Source organism: Vidua chalybeata, chromosome 5, assembly GCF_026979565.1.
Source record: "Vidua chalybeata isolate OUT-0048 chromosome 5, bVidCha1 merged haplotype, whole genome shotgun sequence".
Classification (NCBI taxonomy): domain Eukaryota; kingdom Metazoa; phylum Chordata; class Aves; order Passeriformes; family Viduidae; genus Vidua; species Vidua chalybeata.
In genome coordinates, this window is record NC_071534.1 from 43,254,421 (window position 1) to 43,278,213 (window position 23,793).

The following is a 23,793-nucleotide window of genomic DNA, read 5'->3' on the forward strand; positions in this document are numbered from 1 at the left end:
GGCATCCAGCCATGACAAAGTCTATGAACTCTGGCTGTGAGCATGAGCAGCTGAAACGCTCACTTTCTGATCTCCATTGAACTTTGTGGGCTTTCAGAGTTCACATCTTGCACAAAACCACTGGCTGACCCTGCAGCTTCTGTATGTACCAGGTCTTTGGTGTGATGGATTCCTTACAGCTTTCCCAAAGAAATGAGTTGAACTGACCATGTTTTGGGCTATGATTTTGCCAGACTTCTGCACACTGCAACAAGGATGCAAGACTGAATTTCTACATTGATAGTCTGAAATGTTTCCTTCTGTTGTAAGAATAACAGTCCACAATGCGCATGCTGATGTAATTGCAATACTTGGAACTTCTATCTTGGGGTGGCTATCTCAACTATCTGATTATATATTTATATTTTTATATTATATATTTTTTTACCTTTTAGCACTTTTTTCTGCCTATATGATCACACAATATGTATTACATGACAGTTACACTCATCCTGATTTTGGAGTGGACCTAGAATGAGGCCTAGGCTAGCTGTAAGTGCTAAAGATAGAAAAAAACAATTCTAATAACAAACAAAGGAAGAAAGGTAAAGAGCTCAAGCAGAAAGTGGGCAATGATATAACTACAACCACATCACTGATTCTACTCTTCTGGAAAATCTTCCAGTGCCTGAGTGGGGGAAGAGGTGCCTCCTGCTCAGCAAGAATTCTGCAGAAAGTGGAGAGAAGGTGCTAAAAAAGAACTTGCTCCAACTGTTGTTGAACCAAGAACTGCAACTGCCCATTTAGAGAAAAGAACTTTTTGTAATTTCCCAAGGAAAAATTTTATCAAAGAATTAGACATTTTCAGGTTTTGGCATAGAATGTGATTTTGTGAAACTACTGTCATTTGGCAGTACTGTTATTACTGAAACATTGGAGACACTGCACTTTAAGAACTTTTATTAAAGCTATACATTGGATGAAATATTTTTAGTAATTGTTCATGATATACCTCTTTCTCAGTAATAGAGATGGAATAAAATGTACTTATAGAAATAAGTGAACATGAATTGCCATATCCATCCAATCACGAAGGCTATACTTAGGAATCTAGCAATTATGTAGGAATAAAACCAGGGTTTTTTTCTAGCAGGCTATCAACTACTGCATTGCAAGTATCTACCAGATATAACTCAAAAAGCTTAAACAGGATGAGGAACTGAAAAGATATGGTATAAAATACATATGTACTACATTGATTCAGAGAATGTAAATCCAAATTAAAGGCGAAATTTATGTCTATGGGCCCAGTCCAAAATCCCATTGTAGTTAATGGATGATGCTCTTCTCTCTTCAGTATAATTATCCTTCAGCCACATTGGGCTGTGAATATTTTGTTTTAAACCCCAGAACATTAAATGTTTCCACACTAGCACTTACCAGGGACATGGTGTAAGTGCAGGGGTGTTAGGAGCTCCTTTCCTCCCCTTTGTTGCCCTCTCAAGTGTGTGGTTGAGTGTGTGGATGTAGATGAGCACATGTGGTCTTACTTCATGTGAGAGGAAAGCTGCCACACTATACTTGCTCTTCCCTGCCTCGTTCTCTTATTCATGCCAATACAGATAAGAAGCAACACATGTTTTTGTTTGATTTGTAGGAGTCTCCATTAGAAAAAAATAGGAAAGAACTTAATTTTCAAGCCAAAGCGATCTCACAATTTTTGTTTGTTGCTTTGGTTTTAAAGTATTTTTTTTTAATCTCAGAGTTCAGAGCTCCCTAAACTTAATTATATCCCTCTCAAATTCTTTGCCTTGAGAAGAAAAGTGAGATGAAGAGTGATTTGTTTCACTATTCTTCCTATCACGACTAGGGTGTGGGAAAATGCATGACACAGCCTTTCCAAATAGAGACTGGCACAGGCAAGCCACAGATTTCTTTCTTGGTAGTTGAGACAGATGGGAGACTTCCACCTGTATGCCCTCCCATATGCTTACCTTTTCTCTGCTCATATATGAATAATGTCATGCAAAGCATCCACCCCTCATGCAGTGCATTAGTAGTATGTGCAGAACATGCTCCATGTGGCCACATGTGAGGCCTGTGGAGTGATTGCAGTCACTGAGATGCTCCCAGGAAAGCCAGGGAAAGGTTGAGACAGACCATAATGTTAGATCAGCAAATGCAATGTCAGAAGCCACCCTCCTCACAACTGACCTAGGGCCCCAGATTATCCTTACCCTTTTCCTTTTGCAAACACTGCAGCATTTTGGGCTATTGCTGTGCTGGAGGAAGGGAAGAAGGAGAAGGGCAGACATGTTCTGCTAGGGACTGAGTGACACTTCCAGCTGACAGCAGTACCCGCTGAGGAGAGCAGGCTGGTGGGAGAACCCTGAATTGCTGACACAATAATTTTCATGCACTGAGGAGGGCTGGCATCTGAGAACAAGGTCCAAAAATGTATCTGACTCTGACTCACCATTCTGGTGAGTTTTGACCACTTTTAATTTTCTGTACCAGAACTGTAAAAGCACTTTGTTATCCAAGTGGAAAAATTTTCCTTGGGACATGAACCCGAGGAAGAATTCTTACAGGACCAAACATAGATCTGAAGAAAAACTATCCTGTAAATATTTTTGATAAAACAGTATTTTTGTATTTATTTGATGTTTTCAAATTTTCAAAATAATAATGAAAATAAAAATAGGCAGAAATCTTAAACAACTCTCATTTACATGAAAGTTCAGCACTCACATTATGATGAATTCTTTTCAACATTTTTTCATGCTAACAAATTGCCATTTCACATCACAATTTACCAATAATACCCAGAAATTAAATAAATGCTCTCAAAAATCTTTTAGTAATTTCTTGAAAAATTACAATCATACATCTTGATGGCCAGACTAAATGTAACAATCACTATTCATGGACAGTTTTATCCTGACAGAATATATTTAACAATGCCAGACAAGATTAGTAGTCAGATCACTCAATATAAATCATCTATGGAGGACCTTACTGATTTTTTTTTTGTATTGAGACAAAAAGGAAATCATAGGAAACTTATGTATTGTCTTGCTTATCCAAACTGATATTATTCACTTGGGTTATAATAAAAGATTTACTGTGAGCAATAATATTGGAAAATATTTGTATGTTCTTTTATACTATTTATGCTATTTACCAGGAAATCTGCCTTACCTTTTGGATGATTCCAGGTTTCTGTTCAGTGATCAGTACCTTATCCCAAGATAAATTACTTAAATATGAAAGAATTAATAAATAAACTTAAAAACCTCCAAACCAAGGAGAGAATACTGTATGTGTATCTAAACACACATATATATTATAGATACAATTATTTCATTGTTTAATGCAGTTTTATTTGTGGGAATGTATCCCAAAAACGTTTACTCAAACTTAATGAAAGGTTTGTTTTGTTTCAGTTAGTACACAACTGAAATTGACCAAGCTATCATGTGTAGTTCGTTTTTCTCAATGCAGCTTATAGTGAGAAGAATGAATGTTTTTAGAAGCTGTCTTTTGAACATTCAAATATGTGAAAAGAACGTATTTTTCCAGTATAAACTTATCATCTTGATTGATGTTATCTATGTTATTTATGAAGTTATCTATGAAAACATAGAATATGGAAATATAACTTATCAAACTAAGTGTTCAAATAGGTGCATAATAAAAAATCTCTTATAGAAACTGCTTTTATTTCTTTGTAGGAGATGTGTCATAAGGAAGCTTTCTCTACTTCCAGGGTACAAAATATTGTCCAGCTAAGAATACTAACCTAAGCTATGTTTGACACAATCCAATATAAACATATGTACATAAATGTACATAAAGAACTCTGTAGCAATTCTGCACAATTATTTTGAGTAAAAGCTTCTAAGCTTATATTACTAGGTTGATTTGCTATATTAAAATACTGTGATTCCTAACACTCATTTCTGAGCATGTGTATCTGTGGTTTTTATTAAACAAAGCTAGCGGGAGCATATGGAAATGCATACTAATAGAAGAATATTTAGTTTGTGAAGTCAAACAGCAAATATAGAGAATCAAAAATTTACAATTATTTGTACAACTTTATTTCTTTTCCATGTTGGTATCTGTTTTGCATTATTTCAGACAAGAATCCTGTGTCAAAGGCCAATTGTCCTTATTACACCAATAAAGACTAATCATTGTGTACACATACAATGACTGTCTAGCCAGGGACACCACAGAAATGGATTCCAGCCTGGAACTGCATATTCAAAGGTTCAGCTTGTGTATATTTTTCTGTCACCTTCTCTACAATCAAGATTCAGCTGCACAATCCACTGTTATCTCTACAATCCCCCATTTTGATAATCTACCTTTAACTATCAATTTTTCTGTTACCTGCGTACACAGCAGACCTCAGCAGCTCTTTTCCGCTATTCCCATAAACAGATTTCTTTTTCACAGTTCTCTGTTTTTTCCCTATGGCTAAAAGTTCACATTCTTTATGCCTTACTCATTTTAAACCCTCCATACTCTGTTAGGAAAATTTTGAGGGTAATTGATATTGGAGCAGTTTGTCAAAAGAGTATTCAGGTTGAGACGCTATTGAGCAAACTGTGCACACAGGCCAGAGATGTCTTTATGATTTTATTCCAACTACTAAGCTCAGTTCTCCACAGGATGTGGCAGGTCACGGCAGAAGACACTATAAGGAGGATTCAGTGATTTCAGGCACAAAGTAGGCAGAGATAACCCCAAGCCTTGATGGCAGAGAGGTGTATGTTAGCATGGGCAAGGACCATACAGCCTGAGCACATACTGGGGCATTGGTGTGGGCTGCCTCTAACAGCATCACCTGCCTGTATTGCTGGGGAGAGCTCACTTCTGTGCAGATGTGTAGGGGACACATTTCGTGTAGGTTGGATTTATTATATGTTTGCAGGAAAATAAAAAAAAAATTTGCAAAACAATCAGTCTTAAATTCCACTTCTGTCCCTGCTTCATCTAATATAAAACATCAAAATTAAGTATGGTTCTATATTGACTTATTTATTTATCTTACCACTAGCTACAACTGTTGACTTGTCATCAGTCTTGACCAAGATATTTTTTTAACTTTATTCAACAAACTTCTTTTTGCTTCTTTCAAATGCCAGTCCTCTCGTGTCATATATAATTTGTGTCTCCTGAATCAGCCAAGTTATCAATATATCAAAAAAAATCAGCCTGTTTCAAGTCATGCTTATAATTTTGCACTGCTGATGGTGATGACAGAGCACTGGAGACAGTGGTCTGTAGAAAGTCTCATCTGACTGCAGGTGGTGCAGATATTTAACTCCTTGTGTGTCTTTCTTTTGCGACCCACAAACATGTCTGCACATCTCAGTAATTCCATCGAGGTTCAAGATGCTTCATTGCTACCTAGAAGTCCTCATGACAACACACTTTCTTAAATCCATGAGGAAGTGTATTTGTATTTCCATTGCATCACTGAGCAATATAACAGCGTTACACAAAGCTGCCTCAGAATGCTGGAATTAGCCATGAGCAGAGCTTGAAATTACCAAAATGGAGACTTTTTTAATGAAAAAAAAAAAAAAAAAAGACAAGCTCTGACTTCAAAAAAGGTTAAAGGCACTTCAAAATACTCCTTAGTGACGGACTACACAAAGGCAAATAGCAACTGATCATTCTTGAGCTAGATGAGCTGTTCGTGGAAGAATTATATTGTGAAGAAATTCAGAAGTCAGCCAGAATCCTCAGGAGCAACCAACAAGCAGTTGCTGACAAAGTTTCCAGAGAATGATTTAAAACAGAAGATGATAAGATAAATCAAAACCTTTGTGAATTAGTTGCATTGGAGAGCTGAAAACATTTCCAAATGAGAAACAAAGCAGCCACAAATTAACTATCATAAATAAGTGATAAAGGTGGTGCCTTTACCACCTTTGCAATCCGTCCATCTTTGGTACATTTACAGAAGTTTTCTAATTTTGCAAAGTAGACACGAAAATATAAAAGACATTAGCTGAAAAACAAGTCTAGTCTGTATCTAAGGTTTTCATCAACTACCTTAGACTATGTATCATATATCTATACTAGGAATAATAAATAAAAATAATAAAATAAAAATACAGTGCACAGTGTTGAAGTAGCTCTACTAAACAGGTGTGCTACTAGAAAATGCCCTGAATAAATGGATTTTGGCCCACCAGTAATCTGTGTAGGACACACTGTTGAGGATGCTTCATTTAGGACATTTCAGAAATGAGGCTATATGCATCACATTGCTTAAGCAACAATAAAGTAAATACAAATATTCCATGTTACCATACTTAACAATACCACACCTTTATTTTTCCTACCTAGTGGAGAAAAAAAAATCTACTTTTATTGATGTCTGAGGTGCAGTATATAAATAATGCCTATGGAGCATAGACTGTCATCTAAACTATTTTATTTCACTGCTTAAAACTAAAAATAAAAGCATTTATGTCACCCTTTAGGTTTTGAGCATACCCTTTAGTATGAGACTCTTGCATGAAAACTCTTTTTTTTTTTTTTTTTACTTATCTCTATATTGAACTTTTGGTAGGATTTGTCAGTGTGAATATTATTAGAAATAAAATACAGATTTTTAACATTTCAGAGTGGAAGAAAATTGCTTGCAATAATATTTAAGTAATTTTAATACTGTTTTATTGGTCTCCCAATCTGGCATATAAATTTGAAAGCTATCATGTCACCTTGCTTTTAATCCTTTTTTCACATTTTTCCAGTCTTCTTGTGTAATTAAGGTTTTTCTTAAATCTTAACTACTTTCCTTTTCAGTCTTTCAGACAAAGCTATCTTTCAGACAAGGGTGAAAAAAAATCAATGGTGTTTTAGACGGAGCTTTTTGCTCAGATGATATTGTAATCCTTGGCTGCCCACTTGGCACCTGTCTGTGAATTTTTTTGATACATCTGCTTTACCTTTTTGCCCATCCCTGCATGCTGAGACAGAAGCTTCTTCTGCACATCCTGCAATGATGACAATGAGCTGCTTGAATCCCCCCACCCATAACTGAAGTATTCAGTCACATTATTTTTTTTACCTAGTTTTCTAATATCCCACTTTCATGCATTTTTCAAATTATTAACTTAATCTTTAAATTCTGTCACGTCACTAATATTTATGATGTATATAAATAATGAATACTACTTCAAACATTAAATAACATAACTCCTTGGCCTTATCAATGTAGCAGAGAATTATTATTTTATTCATAACTTCCATTCCACATTGCTGAGATGATTTCTAAATGTCAGCACACTTAGTCTTACTAGTTTTCTTAATTGCATTCAGTAAAGAACTTTGTCAAAACCCTTGGGAAGGTCCAAATAAATTATATCAAGCATTTCTCCCTCATCCATTTCTTTGATGACATGTGCATAGAGTTCTGACAGATCAGAGAAGGTTTTCTTTCAGCAAAGATTCCCTGGCTTCCTTTAGCAGAAATTAGTCTAAAGCTTTGCTCATAATTCCATTATTGATATATAATGATATATAATATATAATCATATAATATATTCAATCAATTTAGCTAAAACTGAACTCAGACTTACAGGCCAGGAGGATATTACTAGTTTGCTGGAAAAAAAAGGCAGAAAAAGCAAAACAATATCCAAACTTTAATATTCAATTTTTCAATAGGCAATTAAGTGCTAATAAAACTTGCATCAGCTCAACCTCTTCAGTTCCTTATAAGCTTTGTGTGTAGCCAATCAGTCATCTGATTCCGCTTTCCTTTCAAATTTCTCTTACTATTTCCTTTATTGCCTCAACTTAATATAATAGCTTGCTTTTACTCCTTTAAAGTGCAAGATACTTAATTGCATTTTCTGTAGGAGACTCCATACAAATAAATCTTGCAACTTCTCTGTAAGAGTTCTTTTGAAATCTGTTCTTTTAAAAACAGCAGGTCTGATGACATTTTCATGAGTTTTTCTGATTCTGATATAATTGAAAAAATCTTTGCTATTTCTTATAGCCTCATCCATAAGGTCTTCAGACTGCTTCTTAGAATATATATTCTCCATATTCCATTTTTCCTGTCATAACTTGTGTTCTGTTTCAATAGCTAAATTTGTCTGGAATTTATCTGAAAGAGGCTACATCTGAGGTGAAATAAACTCTCAACCATCAGAGCTTTTTGCATTGCTTTTTAATATTTTTCTTAATCATCTGAGACTGACGCGATGTTTTGAGTCCTATTCATGTGGTAATTCAAAGAATTTCTATACTTAATTTCATGGCCACAAAAGGAAATTCAGATATCTACTTTATTACAAAGAATTACAGTAGGACACCCAAATATTATCACATATAGCAAAAATTTCGCAACTCAATTATAGAGTAACAAAAAGAATAAAAGAAACTTTATAAATAAATTTTAAAATTATATTTCTACACCAACTATTTTGATTAGGAATTCCTCACTCATGTGCCGTTTTTGCAATTTTTACTTAGACCAGATTTACCCTTTTTTTCCAACCATATCTCTTTCTGCCACAGATGGTGAGAGAAGATATGTTTTTCAAAATTCTATAAAACATTTGTTTACAGTTATTTGATTTTACTATTTTCCTACCAGAATAAAATGATCCTAATGTTTCCTTTCTTCCAGAAAGCTCTGGCAGACTTTCCCCAGTCTGGGTAGGGTTTATCCTGAAGCATCATATCTGTGACCTATAGGGAAAGAAGAAATAGCAGACAGTTACACTGGTGCTACGTAAGGCAGTACTGGCAAGGACTTTAGGAACATTTTTATTTATGCGTAGCTCAGCTGCATCAGTTCTGATAATGATACAGATAGTAGACTAATAGTGTGTCCAGTGTTATTTGCAATCAAGATAATGAATATTGGGCTACATGTTCTGCCTCTAGAAGTGCATGCAACTCCTTGAGAAACAATGAAACCTGTAGAGATCCAAAGATAGGAAGATAAGAGGAACCAATCTAAAAGCTACAACAACCTACAGGACATGAGTTACATTCCCCTGTGGCTGTGAAGCTTTCTGGCCCAGTCTGGGAGAGGAGAACCACTTCCCTGAGAACAGCATCAGCAGAGTTTCCACTCTTGAAATGAGAACTGCAGTTAGGGAGTGGAAGACTGTGAATTATATAACATTTATAATGTCCTCTCAGTTCCTGCTATCAGTATAAAAACCACACTTGGGACTGGCAACAGAAAAAAACCTTTAAAACTTGCAAAAATTTTTAAAAGTATGAAATATTTATCCTCATTTTCATAATTCCTGTCTAAAGACACCATCTGTTTCTCTGTCCAGAGACTTATACGTATGCAGTACTTCTGGGTGGCACATGAAAGTATTAAAAATGATTTTCAGCTCAGTGAGGGAGGTGAATACCCCTCAGGCACCTGCTTCTTTGGGAAGCTGTGTTTTCATATCCATTTACTTCAAATTAACTGTACTAAAAAACACCAGAAGTTACATCACAATAAACTCATAAATTCTATTGTGCAGAAGATCCAGAGGGAAAAACCTATCCATTTGTAAAGATTTAAGAAATAATTGATCAGATAAAGGAAATGGGGGTGACCACCTGCTTCAAAATGCAGATAAGTAAACCACTGTTAAGTTCTACCTCACTGTTATCAGTACCGAGTGGGAAATTACTATGTGTTTTGATCAAAATGAAAATAAATCTTAAGGTTCCAGAAGGAAATAACTTCAAACTGGTGATAAAAATTCACAGATGCTTTAAAATCCAGTTTATCATCCAGACTGTAAGCTATCACATTCGATCAATGGCATTAAGAGTGTTTATTAAAAAGAACATGTGGCCAATGAGTAAATTAAAAATGGATTCAACTGCTAAATTTTGGCTTCAAGTCCATTTGGGGTTAAAAGTCCTCAGTGTATTAGCCTAGGCTGGGTCCAATGGATAAAGACTATTTTAAATAAATAGAAATGCACATTCTAGAATTTTATTATTCCATTAAACCTAACCTTAACAAAGAACAGATAATATCCAAAAATACAACCTTCAATAACTGTTTAATGTGGGTAAATCTTTTCTCTGATCAGCAAACTATAATACTTTTTTGATAAGATCCAAATTATCTTAATAAATGTTTCAATAAATATTTTATGCTGAACAAGACTTCTGCAAAGATTTAATTCACTACTTTAGTAACATTTTTTTCCCTCCTAGGAAAAGTCTACATAGTAATGATTATTTGCAAAGAAGAACAGCTATTTCAAGAGGCTTTATTCAAGTTTCAAAATAGTTTCTCCAGATACTTTCTGAGAAATTATTATATTTGGGAGAAGGATGCAATTTGCAGCTCTATGACCAATTACCAAAGGAGCATGTTTCAGAAGAATGACATTCAAGACGGAGATATTTTCTGAGGAAAATGGCAAGATGAGGCAGGAAATGTTTTTTCTGATATCAAATAGCTGGTCTTTCATCTCCCAACTTTGGCATTTATTTAAAGTCATATCACCAGATCAATGTCAGGGCAGTTGCAGCTAAATTGGCTAAAGCAGAGACAGTCATTAAAGGGATGCATTCCATAAAGAGAAATCCAATTACCTTTTGCATTAGAGAAATCAAATTCATTTTCTGATTTGGTCAAGGACAGTCACTGTAGAAAACAGCTCACAGGAGAAAAGCACTCAACACTGTCATACAGCAGACAAGTTTTAGATATATATCAAATACCCATTGTTTTTAGAAAAAGAAAAAATATAAATTTTAATTTAATTTGCAGAACTTCATGTAAAGAAATGTGTATGTTTTTCTACCTCTATTTGTATTTCATAATGTAATTCCTGGACAGCATACATTTATTTCTGCTTTACTGGACTATGTTTGAAAACATTGCTGATACATGGGAATAGAAAAACATTGGACACTTCAGTAAATGTCTGCCTGCATCTTGCATAATCAAAATAAAAGAGGGAAAGCCACTTACAATGTAATTAAGTAATGTATTCTTTTCTTGAACTAGGAGATGCAATATACTTCAATAATTACACTGTTCAGTTCAAAAAGGAATGGCCCCAACATACAGAGAGTGTATACATTTTCATTTTATTTAGTGTCTCATGAGAGAAACAGTTATATTATATGAAATTGTAAAAGCAAAGCTGTATCACACACACTGCCTAACTTTATAAGCTACACAAATGCCACAAAAAGCTCCATTCCCATTAATAATTACTATGTTTTATATATATTACGGCATCTTAATTTTCATTTTGCCCTACAAAATATGACTTTATTCATATTTCTCACTTTTCTATTAATTATGAGGCTAACTCATAATGATTTAAAAGTATATATTGCTGTCATTAATAGCAAAATGTTATGATTCCCATTTCTCTGTTACAGAAAAATGAAATTGTTCCTTTTGATATGATCCTTTTGATGTTTGATACAATCATCAAACCACAGAAAGGCTTGGGTTGGAAGGGACCTTACAAATCCTCTAGTTCCAACCCCACCCTGCCATGGGCAGGGACACCTTGTTCAGAGCCCCATCCAACCTGGCCTACAATAGATATTACTATACAATATATAATACAATAATGTGAACAATTATATAGTATCATACAGAAGAAAGAATGTGGGATTCAAAGGCATTCAGAGCAAATAAGTTACTCAGACAAGAAGTGCAAAAAGCAAAATCATAAAAAACTTCAAAAAAAAAGCCCAACAAAAGAGTAAGATACCTAAGATACCTGAGATGTACCAAGTGGAGCAGTAAGACACCTTAAGGATCATTTATTCCTTTCATGCAGTTACTCTTTGAGCCTATTGTTCAGGATACTCTGCACATACTCTACATCTCTCTGCAGACACTCATGTCAAATGATGCTGTGCTGTACCTCACAGGGTCCTTCCCAGCAGAGACAACCTCTGCACTGGGAATGTCAGCTAAGGCAAAGTATCTCTTCTAAGTTAACAGCAAGTAAAATTTCCTTTAAATTAAAAGAAAAAGAAAAATAAAAAGAAAATGGCCTCATACTTTGGTCATGCCTAGAAAGTATCATCCAAATACTCCACTACCAGGAACTATGCTATCATTTTCCAAGCACAAAGAGATAAACCACAGAAAACTGATGTGGCACAGGCTGCTAGCCAAGCTGTTTTCATCTGAAAAATTGCATTTTAGAAATTTAGAAATATAAAACTACATCAGTTGGTTTGATAATAGCACTTCATAGAAGCAGCTGCAGAAACTGTTTCTTATTAGAGAAATGGACTCTGGGCTTTAGGACACAATATATTCTATGCTGCCACATTAATGGAGACAAGCCCTTAACAAAGCATTTTCTTTGTTTTATTCATACTTGGATAAATCATCAAAACAGGATAAGAGCAGCCCTCCAGAATTCAATAGTAGGTAGAAGAATCTAAGATCCACAAGAAAAGCCTGAAAACACAAACCAAATGGTAAAATATGAATTTTTTTATATTATTATGATAATGCAATGAGTAGCAAAAAGTCTAATGGACAGTAGGACTCCAACATAAAATATCAGTAAAGAAGCTGTTTGTGTGCAACTGCTCAGCCAGAAGGACATGACATCATGGTGTTGTTGGAAAACAAAGTACCCTGGATAACTGCATTTGCCAGAATATACCTATCTACCACTGTCAAATACATGATTCAAGTATTAGAAGTTTTATTTTTTTTTCAATTTTTAGAATTTTACCATTTTAAATAATTTACATCATAAACCTCTTTGTATGTAGCACTATATTAATTTCACTTGATGCTCAGCCTTTAAATAGTGTATAACTTACACATCTCCACTCACCCCAAACTCAAAACAAGAAACATTATTTTCAGCCCTGCAACTGGGGCATTTCATTTATAAGAGTGAATACCATAAATTCTAAAATATTTTAGAAACTGTAAGGATGTCATAGTGACAGGACAGGCCAGAGGGCAGTTTCCCATGGCAAGACGATGAATATTGCATTCCACATCAAAAGAATACATCAATAGTTTTGCAAAGACTGAACATTGCCTGTGTGTTTCTGAAAAGTATGTGAGGTTTTTTTTCTAGAAAAAAACAGGGGCTAAATCAGGTTAAAGTAATTATGTTTTCTGAAGTCAGAGTGTGAAGTCAATGAGAGCTAATGCATACCGCTGAGGGGATACACTTCCCTTGCTTTGCTGTTATGTGCTTTTAGGTAAGAGCTATATATAGGTGTCCCACTAACTGCACATCAATTCTTTATCATTTCTCAATCTTTGAGTACTACTGCACTACATCACAGTGATCATATACCAAACATTTAGTACTCAGTCATTAAAAGTTTCTATCCATCACTTTTCTCTTCTTAGATATATATAAACACTGTGGAGATGTTAATTTGATGTATAAAAGTAACCTATAGGGAAAATGTTTTTATGCTTTTTTCATCTGGATTTCTGGGAGAAAATTGTATTCTGTGGGTGTTGACCAATCTGATACTCCTCTATGATGGCATGACAGGATGGGTCAATGAGGGGAGGATAGCTGATGTTTGTCTCAACTCCAGACTCAGGCTTTTGACTCTGTTTCCCATAATAACATCATGGATAAGCTCAGAAATTGTGGGTCAGATGAATGGACAGTGAGGTGGATCAAGAACTGGCTGAATAGCAGAACTTAGAGGGTTGTGGTCAATCAAGCAGGATGCAGTTGGAAGCCTGTAGTCAGTGGTGTTCCCCAGGGATCAATACTGGGACCAGTCTTTTTTATCAGCGATGTGGAGAAAGGGATAAAATGTACACTCAGCAAGTTTGCAGATTATGTAAAACTGTGGGGGGTTGGTTGATATACTTGAAGGCTCTGCTGCCATTTAGTGGGACCTTGGTGGGCTGGAGAGTTGGGCAGAAAGAAACTTAATGAGGTTCAGAGAAGGCAAATCAGGATCCTGTACCTGGGGAGGAATAACTCCAAGTTCCAGCACAGGCTGGGCCTGACCTCCTGGAAGCGCCTCTGTGGAAAAGGAGTTGGGGAACCTGAAGGGTGCGAGCTGACTATGAGCCAGCAGTGTCCTTGTGGCCAGGAGGGCCAATGGTACCCTGGAGTGCATTGGGAAGAGTGCGGCCAGCAGGTTGAGGGAGGTGATCTTGCCCCTTCACTTGGCCCTAGTGAGGCCACATCTGGAGTGCTGTTTCCAGTTCTGGGCTCCACAGTTCACAAAGGCAAAGACCTACTGGAGAGGGTCCAGGGGAAGCCACAGTGATGATGAGGCTTCTGGAGCAGCTCATCTTATGAGGAGACACTGTGGAAGCAGGGCCTGTTTGGTCTGGATCTCATTAATGGGGATCTCATTAATACATATAAATATCTCAAAGGTGGATGCCAAGAGGGTGGTGCCAGACTATTCTCATTGGTGCCCAGTGACAGGACAAGGAGCAATGGCCATAAACTGAGAAAAAATAAGCTCTACCTCAACATGAGGAAGAACTTCTTCATACAGAGGGTTACAGAGAACTGGAAGAGGCCCGGGGAGTAAGGACTCTCCCTCTCCGGAGACATTCCAAACCCACCTGGACACATTCCTGTGTCACCTGCTCTAGGTGACTCTGTTTTGGCAGAGGCTTGGACTAGATGGTCTCCAGAAGTCCCTTCCAGCCCTTACAATTCTGTAATTCTGTGATCCTATCTCAACTGTTACACAGCTTACACATGATAATATGCAATGCCTCTTTTAATTCTGAAATTGTTTTGGCAGTTGAGCAGAAGTGTCAAGAACTTTGTTACACATTCTTCTGAAATAACTGTTAATTTATTTCAATCCCCTCTGCTACATTTTGGAATAAACAAAATGTGTGTTTGAAAACAAATTTAACAAATATTTGTAATTAGGCTTACAGATCTATAAGGGGAGGCAATATTTTTCAAACTAAATATTATTAGTCAGCTGTAAATACACGACTAGATTCTAAAGTTTGTCTGCTTCCTTTATTTTGGAACATTCCTAATTTAGTTGATTTCTACCCTAAAAAAATGAAGGTTCTTTTAGGTTACTTCTCCTTCAATTTAATTGCAATGAATTCTTTTCATATTTGCATTTTCAAAACAACAACAATGACAGAGAAAAAATGGCCCCTTCAATATACTTCTTATTGTTTCCTCATTTTAATCAGGTCCAGAACATTGTTCTTGTCTTACAAACATATACTGTTCTAACAATAAGTAAACTCTGAAAAACAAATTAAATTGCTGTCACAATTCAGTAACCAATATGAGTGATAAAGAATATTATGGTTCACTTTTGCGGCTCTCACAATGGTCCCCAGTACAATTTTGTGTATTTACATATTTCCCACCATGCTCCAAGTATTGCTTTTATGAGCTCTTATTCTCCCAATCCACAATATTTGGACATGTGTACTGTCTTACACCCAAATATCCACCAAAACCAGTTAAAGAACTTCTTCTGTATAAACATGGAGGAGGCTTATGTTAATTACTGCTATCTTTACTGGTCCATGCAAATCCATTTCTCCACCCACTGAGGAAGCAGCAAGCCTCTTCTTTTTTAACTGGAATGTCTTGATTTGGTTCTGAATATTGTCATAACAGTTTCTATACAATCCATGCTGGGATAACAACTCAATAAGATGGCAAGAACAACTGAAAATATATACACTTTAGGTTCAATTTAGAAAAGTCACTTCTGCCAGCATTTCCTTTCAACTTCCAAATTCAGTTAGGACAGAATGATCCACAATGCATACATCTAGCCCACAATGAATTTCTGGTAAAAAACTTTAGATATCAAAAGATGAGTTAGGGAGAAATCTGGTCTGTAATTATTTTAAGTCTACTCAACTTATTCTGAAAATTATGCTTTGTATTTCCATACCAGGAGAAATAATTTCTAAATAATTCTTGCTTTTCTTAAAAGCCAAATCTAAAATTAAAAAAAAAAAATTAATTGGAAATTCTTTGACAGTTCTTAAATATAAGTAACTGTTTAGGATCAATTTTACAAATGAAGCAGAGCTTCTGCAGAAAATCTCTAAGCTGTGCCATTTAATTTCCTAACATATTTTAAGTCCCTACTGTGCACACTATATATGTGCAACAAAATGTCCTGGCTGCTATGTGGCAAGCACTTGCTGTTTATATAATCATTGACAGCACATTTCAGAAGACTTTTTTCCTTGCTTTACAGCTTCCTTATTAGTGTTACAAATGCAGAAGCAGAGGTCTGGGTAATGTCACATACTACAGACAAAGTGCGAGACATAAAGCCACATCATGATTTTCATTTAAGGCATTCAGCTCAGTTCCATTTTAGTGGAAAGTTTGCTTTACTCATTTAGAGAGCTTGGTGGTTCAGGTGAAAGGCCAGAGACAGAAGTCATGCCATGTTTGGTGCACATGGCACATGCATCTAAATCAATGTAGATTCTTTTTATAGTCTGTGAAAAAAAAAAAAAACAAACCATTTCTGGGGTGAAATTCACTTCAAAATAGGCTCTGTCATTTCTTCACTCTAAACCAGAATCTGCTCAGATGATCACACTGCTGGCACTGGAAGTCTGATAACATACATCCCAACATAGTTTCCTACATTTTTTAGTGTTTCTCACTAAAGTGTCATTAACCTAATTATTGACATATGTGATGGCTAATAGGCAATGAGGTTTTCTCATAGGAAAGGGCTGTATTCACACATCCTATGCCTAAAAAGTAGGCTTTTGTCCTGAGTAGGCTGTTTCAGACAAAGATACTTAGAGAATCCTTAGAGTCCCTTTGGCAGGTCCTGGAGAGAAGCAAGCAAAGGATTTTAGAGAATGGAGAAGTCATATCACAAAAGGGTAACCCAACCTAGGGAGCAGAGCCAGCCAATGCAAATATCAGAGACAGAGATACTTTCCTATGTTTCCACAGGATGTGTTTCTGTATTTTTTGAGACTAAAACTGCAAAGTTCTCTAGGGAATGATGCCAAGGGTGCTTTGGTTTTCTTCTGTGCAGTAGACTATTGCTTAAAGCAGTCAAATCAGTGTCCCTATTTTTAGTCATGGATCTAACAATGCTTATATCTTAACCAATGTTATAGGCACTATCCATGGACTTTAATTCTAAAGACACACCTAGGCAAAGTAGCAGCCTTCAAGTCTCCCCATCTTCTGTAGCTGCAGAATCAGACTCTTCACAACTTATCCTTTCTTTAATCCTATGAATTACGCTGTATACCTATCTACAAACCAAAGCATTGAAGAAAGAATTGAGCCAGCCCCTGATTAGTATAGAGGTAGGCTATGGCAGAAGGTTCAAAATCAGTTCATGCTTAAAAGGAATTTTTATGCAAAATTCAAGTAGCAGTTTTTAAATTAGAGTTGAATCCATAACATTTTGGAATACTGGGGGAATGCAAGCATTTCCTTATTTACCTCAGCATTTACAGGTTCCCAGCTTTGAGCTGTACAATCACATCCTATAATCATGGAGGTTTTGTTTTAGCATATATGAAAATATACACCAAATGGTGGCATACAATAATTAAGGTGTGGTTCATCCTCCGACACTGTCTTAACCTAAGCAAAATTTTTTATGTCTGAATTTACCTGTCACAGATAAGTTCAACTGCCTGGTCCCATAAAGGACATAGAACTCAGGAAGGTCACTGTCTACAGCAATGAAAAACTGGGAACAAATTCTGGTTTGATTTGTTGCAATACAACACAGATGTTGAGCTGCTCTGGATAGATTGCCAGCTGTTCTGGGTATACTGACAAGGAGTAGTTTTGTCTCCAAAGATAATTCTTCTGGACTTTGCAAACAGGAAGCCTTCCAGAGTAACTGCTGTAGAACAGAATACCAGTTTAGGCATGGAATAAATATCAGTTCCCAAGACATGAAGGAGTACCATGCCAGACAGGTTCACAAGACAAAGGTTTCTACTGATCAAATTTAATTTCAGGCCTGTCTTCTTTCAACGTCTCCATCTAACAATTTTCTCAGTAACACTTGCACATACCCATGTGCTCTAACAGATGCAGACAGCTTTCTGCATGGGCCATTAGCTATTACTCTTGAGCAGCGTCATCATTTTTATTTGTATCATGATGCCCTCAGACACTCACAGTTAGAGTTGTAAACTGTCAATGCAATGTCTGTGTAGTCTATGTTTTGATGTGCCAGAAGGTCAGCATTTGCTGTTCTGACAATCATAGTTTTGAAGTTCTTGCTCTTCAGAATAAAGTGACAACACACATGTCACTTGGTGCCTTTCACAAACCTTCTCCTTTCCCACAAATACTTTTAAATTATATTTGGTGAGTTAAGGGATGAAAGAAGAACAACAAATGTATAAATAACACTTGTCCAACACTTGAGTACACAGTGTTAGTGTGATTCGGTGACATGTGAGGAAGCAAAAAGAGTAACCTTTGTGACAATACTTTGTAACAATGGCATATTTCCAATTAATTATTTGGGAGGGTGCTATCAACTTCCACTTAGCGACTAATTGAGGGAGTATCTTGTTATGAATGAATGAATGTGAGATACAATGGGTGCTTCTGACACTTGATTTTTGGGAATTGATTTCACTTTACACAGTTTGTTCTAGATCAACAGTTAAATAGGATAAATATTAGTTACAAAAGCATATCTTTCAAAATTCTCTATTGGTGTCTACATAATGCAGAACCTAGTAAAAACAAATGAATCTGTTTGAATGAAGAATGTGATTTCAAGCTCTGATATTTATTCTCTGCCTTCCACCTCTCTGCACCCAGGCACATAACCACAGGAGAACTATCTGAACACTGGGATGCCCTCGGCGATGGGCAGGAGGCACACAGGCCACTCTGCTGAGACACTCGCCTGTCTCCTCTTGCCAGAACAAGGAACCTAATTAAATGAAAATCCATCTCCATGCTGCTGGCACCGTGCTGCTTTTCCAGTTGATTCAAGGCTGTGATGTACTGACAGCTCAGAGTGGTTTCAATCCATTTCATTCCTTGAGTAAGTAAAGGGGAACTTGAAACTTCCTTTACATGGCCTTTTCTGTTCTGCACTCAAGGCAAACATAGCTACTACATGACAATATTTTCAGTCTAAATAGAGAATGGGAGAAATTCTGCACAAAACAAGTTTCTCATGAAAACTCTTACTGGAAAATAAACTGAAAAAAACCATGAAGCCCTTCTGAAAAACCTTTCATTGGCTCTTTCCCGTATTTTCTTTATCATACTGAAAAGGATTATACAACTAGAATAATATTTATGTGCAACTGCTGGTCTTTTGACAGATTTATGGGCAGCGTCATTAATTGTTTTTAATTACCTTTTTATACTGAAGCTACAATCACACTGAGAACATAATCCACCAACAAGTTATAAATCCTTCTATTTGTCCCTATTTTCTGTGCAATTCTGCACTTGAGGTGCAAACATGGCTACAGTTTGTTCAATCCTCTTTAAATGGTAAAGAATTACTTTGGTCTTACTTCCAGAATAAAGAGTACTCATGGAAAGTATTCAGTGGAAGGTGATTAGTACCAGTTTCACTTCAACAGAAGAAAATATCCAGACTCTGTTTCAAAGTCATTTGCTATTCTGAATAACAAATATTTTGTTTTGAAAAGTCAGTCAATTGTTTTTCCTGTTGGATTATGTTCTTTAAGAAAACCTAGCCAATTAACAGTTCAGATTGTAATTAAAGTGTAAAAATACCCATCAAAAATTCACAAGAGGATGTAGAATCTTATTAGAAAGCTGAGAAATAATGATTACTCTTAAACTATATTGGCATTGTTTGAGGAATTCTCAGTGCTGAAAGAAGAACACAAAATGAATGCCCCTATTCCCTGAATGGGGAACTTTTGGGATTACATACTTAAAAAATTGAAATCATAACTAAAGTTGCCTCTATTAAAAAATCATAATATTGAAGGCCTTGAGGATTTCAAGTGATAATATTATTCCCTTAAAATTGTGTGATTGGCTTAGCTCAGATATACCAAATTAAGAAAGATATTACCACTAAGTTTTATTTTATTTTCATTCAGGTTTTAAGGTTCATGTTTTCGTAGACTCTCCACCAAATTTGATGCCTTCAAATAAAGCAGATGATAAGACACTCATATCACACAAAACTCCTCTTTGGCTTTCAGATAAAATTGCTGTTACTTCAGAGTCAAGAAGAAATATTACAAATTTTAACAGCTCCAAATATTGATACTTTTTGTACAGTAAGCACCAAAGGGGAAGCTGGTTATTAAACATTAATGGATACAACTGAAAAAGTTTCACACTGATCCTTGTTTGGGAAGAATATTGAAGACACACAGGGGATAAGGGTTTGTGAAGAATTCGTAAGTACTTGTTGGGTTGCTAGAGAGGATTTCAGAAAAGGAGGTACAGCAAAAAGAGAGCTGAGAGAAATTGCAGTATCCCTAGGGATAGAATTTTACACTCCCTTCTGGACTTGTGCTGAAATATGTTCCACAGCCAATTTTACAGTAAGTAGATAAGTTTTGCAGACTGGGAAGTCAATGATTGCTAGAAATGATTGGTACTAACACTGCATTCTCACATGCCCTTGGCTATAGAAAATAGCAGTCTTTAACCAAAATGCTTAGTTACTGAGCATAGGCAGAACTTTATGCCTTTGTTGGTTTTGTTCAATAAGAAGTGAAAGAATGCCAGGACCTCTGGGCAAGGAGAACATTCAAAGAGAATGGAAAGAAATTTGTTCCACTTTTAAGCACACTTGAGAACACACTCCTTAAAATACAATTGTTCTTCAGCCCCTGGTACACTTTCATTTGAAATTTAATACCTCTTATATAAACAAAGAATCAAGATTTTTTTTTCAGGTTTTCTTTTTGGCTTCTTATGTATGACTACCCATCTGCAAACATTCATCCCATGGGGAAGCAGGATTGATGTCACTTACAAGAAAACAAGCAACATTAGATCACGGCTGCACAGTTATTTGCCATTAGTTAGACTTGTTTGGTTTGTTATCTACTGTCCACACACAAGACCATGGGAAATCAGCTAATGGTCACTCATTAAAACACTTCTGCCTTTTACATATTAATAAGAAACATTGTAGCAAAAACCAATACATTCTTTCAAAAAAGAACAAAGGAGAAAAAATTCAAGGAGACCAACTTTACATGAAAGGGAAAGTTAGTTTTCTTAAATGTTCAGATGTTGCAAATTAAAAAATGCTGCTTTATCAACATAGTGTAAAGCAGATTTTTTCATCAGATTCTCTTTTGAACAACAATTTGTGGTCAATTACTACTTCCCATGTGGACATTTCTCAAGGCTGAGCCATACTGTGTGCACAACTGATATGGTACAATCTTTGCTCCACACCTGGTCTTGTTTGTCATCTTGGCTTACTTGATTAAGTATTTTAATCAGTGTTTTGCTTAAGACCATGCCCCTTCTGTTGAAAATTGTCTGGCTGGTATTTAGTTGAAAACCAGTTGACTTCTCAACATCTTTCTTAGACTTTGTCCATTTCTCAAGCCATAATTTTTGAAGGGTTTATAATTAGCATCTTAAATTCTTTCTTACAAAACAATAATGGATGTTCTCTAATACCTGCAAATTCTCTACTAATAATGATGGTAAGCAGCTTCCAATGAAGCTGCTAAGCTGTTTTAAGTTTAGTATAATGCCATGGAGGATATATAACAAGACTGTCTTATTTTGCTTTGACCTTTTTGCCTCTATAAACCAAAATACTGTGTTTAGTAAAATATTTATCCCTTATCTTCTGACTGTTTTGTTAAGTTACCCCTTTTATTAAGCCAGATCAGGTGTTTTGATAATTTTCTTGGACAAATTAGTTCTGATTTTTCTCCCAGAGTTCTCAGGAAATGAAATGCAGATTATATTTACATGCTTGAACTAGCTTTGATGTACAATCTGAAATCACCTTTATTCTATTCATGCTATGTTTATATATGTCTCCCTTATGGTATTAACATAAATAACCCAGGAGCATTATCATTTGGGCTTTTCTGAGTAGACCATTTGGCTGAGCTCCAGCTGTTTGCCTTTCTCTCTTAGCACAAGGAGGGAACCACCACATTTTGGGGAAATGTGAATCTGCCCTCCAGAGCCCACATCATATTTTCTTAATATCTTCTAGAAATTTTTGTTGAGAAATAAGAAACAAAAGCTCTCTAAGCATAAACAGAAGGACTTAAAATTATATCTTTACCTTAAGACTGTAAAGAGAAGGCAAAGATTCAGTTAGATTATTAGTGCTCTCAAATAGTAACTACATATTCTCAAGTGATATGAGACAAAAAATTCACTTTAACTGGGAAAAGATAAAGATACCATCTTTACTGGATATCCACTACTGCAATAGTTGAAGTAAATTTATATCTACAGCTGATTTACTTTAAATTACATCATCTATCAAATATGTGTGTTCTGCTTTACTAAAGTTTCATCCTCCCTGCCTTGACTACAGTAGGTCACCTTTGAACCAGTCCTTAGACTACAGGTTTGATGCCTCTGAATTCTCACTGTTAATTGCAACTCCTTGCTCAAAAAAAAAAAAAAAATTTAAAATTACTCAGCCCATGACTATGTAGCCCGTTTGTACAAGAGCACTGTGACATTTCCTGACAACTCCACTCTAATTCCAGTTTGAAGTCTGTTGAAAACTAAGCTTGGGCTGATGCACTTGCGTTTTAGCCTGGGTGGATATCAACCTAGGAGGGATACTGCTGGTTTAACTAGTACCTAGCCAAATTAATGTGGTACCACTTCAAGCATAAATGACAAATATAAGTGGTGATGCTCAGTGTATGTATAATGCATAAAGCTGAAATACATATTCCCTGATTTCTTTTGTCACATAAGCAGGAATCTCATGAAAATGTCCATGTCAGTTGGCTGAAAAATTGGAACAGAATTTTTAGGTTTATTTATATAAGCATATAAAATTTACCTATATATGCTTGAAAACTAGCAATGTCTGTAAACAATTTTATTAAAATTGCAGCTCCTCTCTGTATATTGGCAAAATTTTATAACAGATGAATAATGAAATATGATTACAGTTCTAGATTAGCTAAAATTGATATTACCTTAGGTCTACTATGAAGCATTTTTCATGTAAAAACACAGTATATACAGGCATTTTCAGGAACACAACTTCCAGAAGCAAAAAGTTCATGTCTAAGACCCCAGTGTTATCATATGATTGAGAGACAGGCAGAAATTAGATACTACCTGAATTTATTAATTAAAAAATACTCCTAATTGGAGTAGTCTGTAGATTTTTCACTTTCATGAGTAATTAAAGTATCTTCAAAACACACAGAATCCAGTGCTGTCATGTGAATCATTGAAGTAACAGAGAGGAGCAATGGATAATTGCTTAGTGATTTATAAGCTTTACTGTCTCATTGGATAAACATGTGAAGAGACTTGATATGAGTCTTCAAAAACCTTTGGTCCACTATGAAGCAATGCTAGAGCCCAGCAAGGAAAAGTCTAAATTGGCATCAATACAAGCCAGCGTATCTTCTCAGTGGACTGCAATGCCATCTACACACGCTTAGCTTTGGTTCACAGGCAGCTGATCTAACATGCTTTGGCTTCCTGAGACACAGGCAGATTACTTTTGATGAAGGACCACAAAGCATTGCTTTCATTTTTATGACCCAGGCCTGACATCTATGCATTGATCACCCTTGTGCTTCTTATGCTGGGTTTGCAAATATGGATTTGCTACTTTTTCTTCCCCATGCCAAATTAAAAGTAATGAAGGTAAACTGATTCACCATGT

At 35.9% G+C, this 23,793-nt stretch overlaps 1 protein-coding gene across 4 annotated transcripts in view; it reads right to left on the reverse strand.

Moving 5' to 3' along the window:
• Positions 1 to 23,793, reverse strand: part of TMEM117 (transmembrane protein 117) — a 190,704-nt gene that overhangs the window by 59,225 nt on the left and 107,686 nt on the right. For all 4 annotated transcript variants that reach the window (XM_053944122.1, XM_053944123.1, XM_053944124.1 and 1 more), the window contains exon 5: positions 8,612 to 8,709. In XM_053944122.1, coding sequence (XP_053800097.1) covers positions 8,612 to 8,709 — 98 coding nt within the window. The remainder of the gene's footprint in view (positions 1 to 8,611; positions 8,710 to 23,793) is intronic.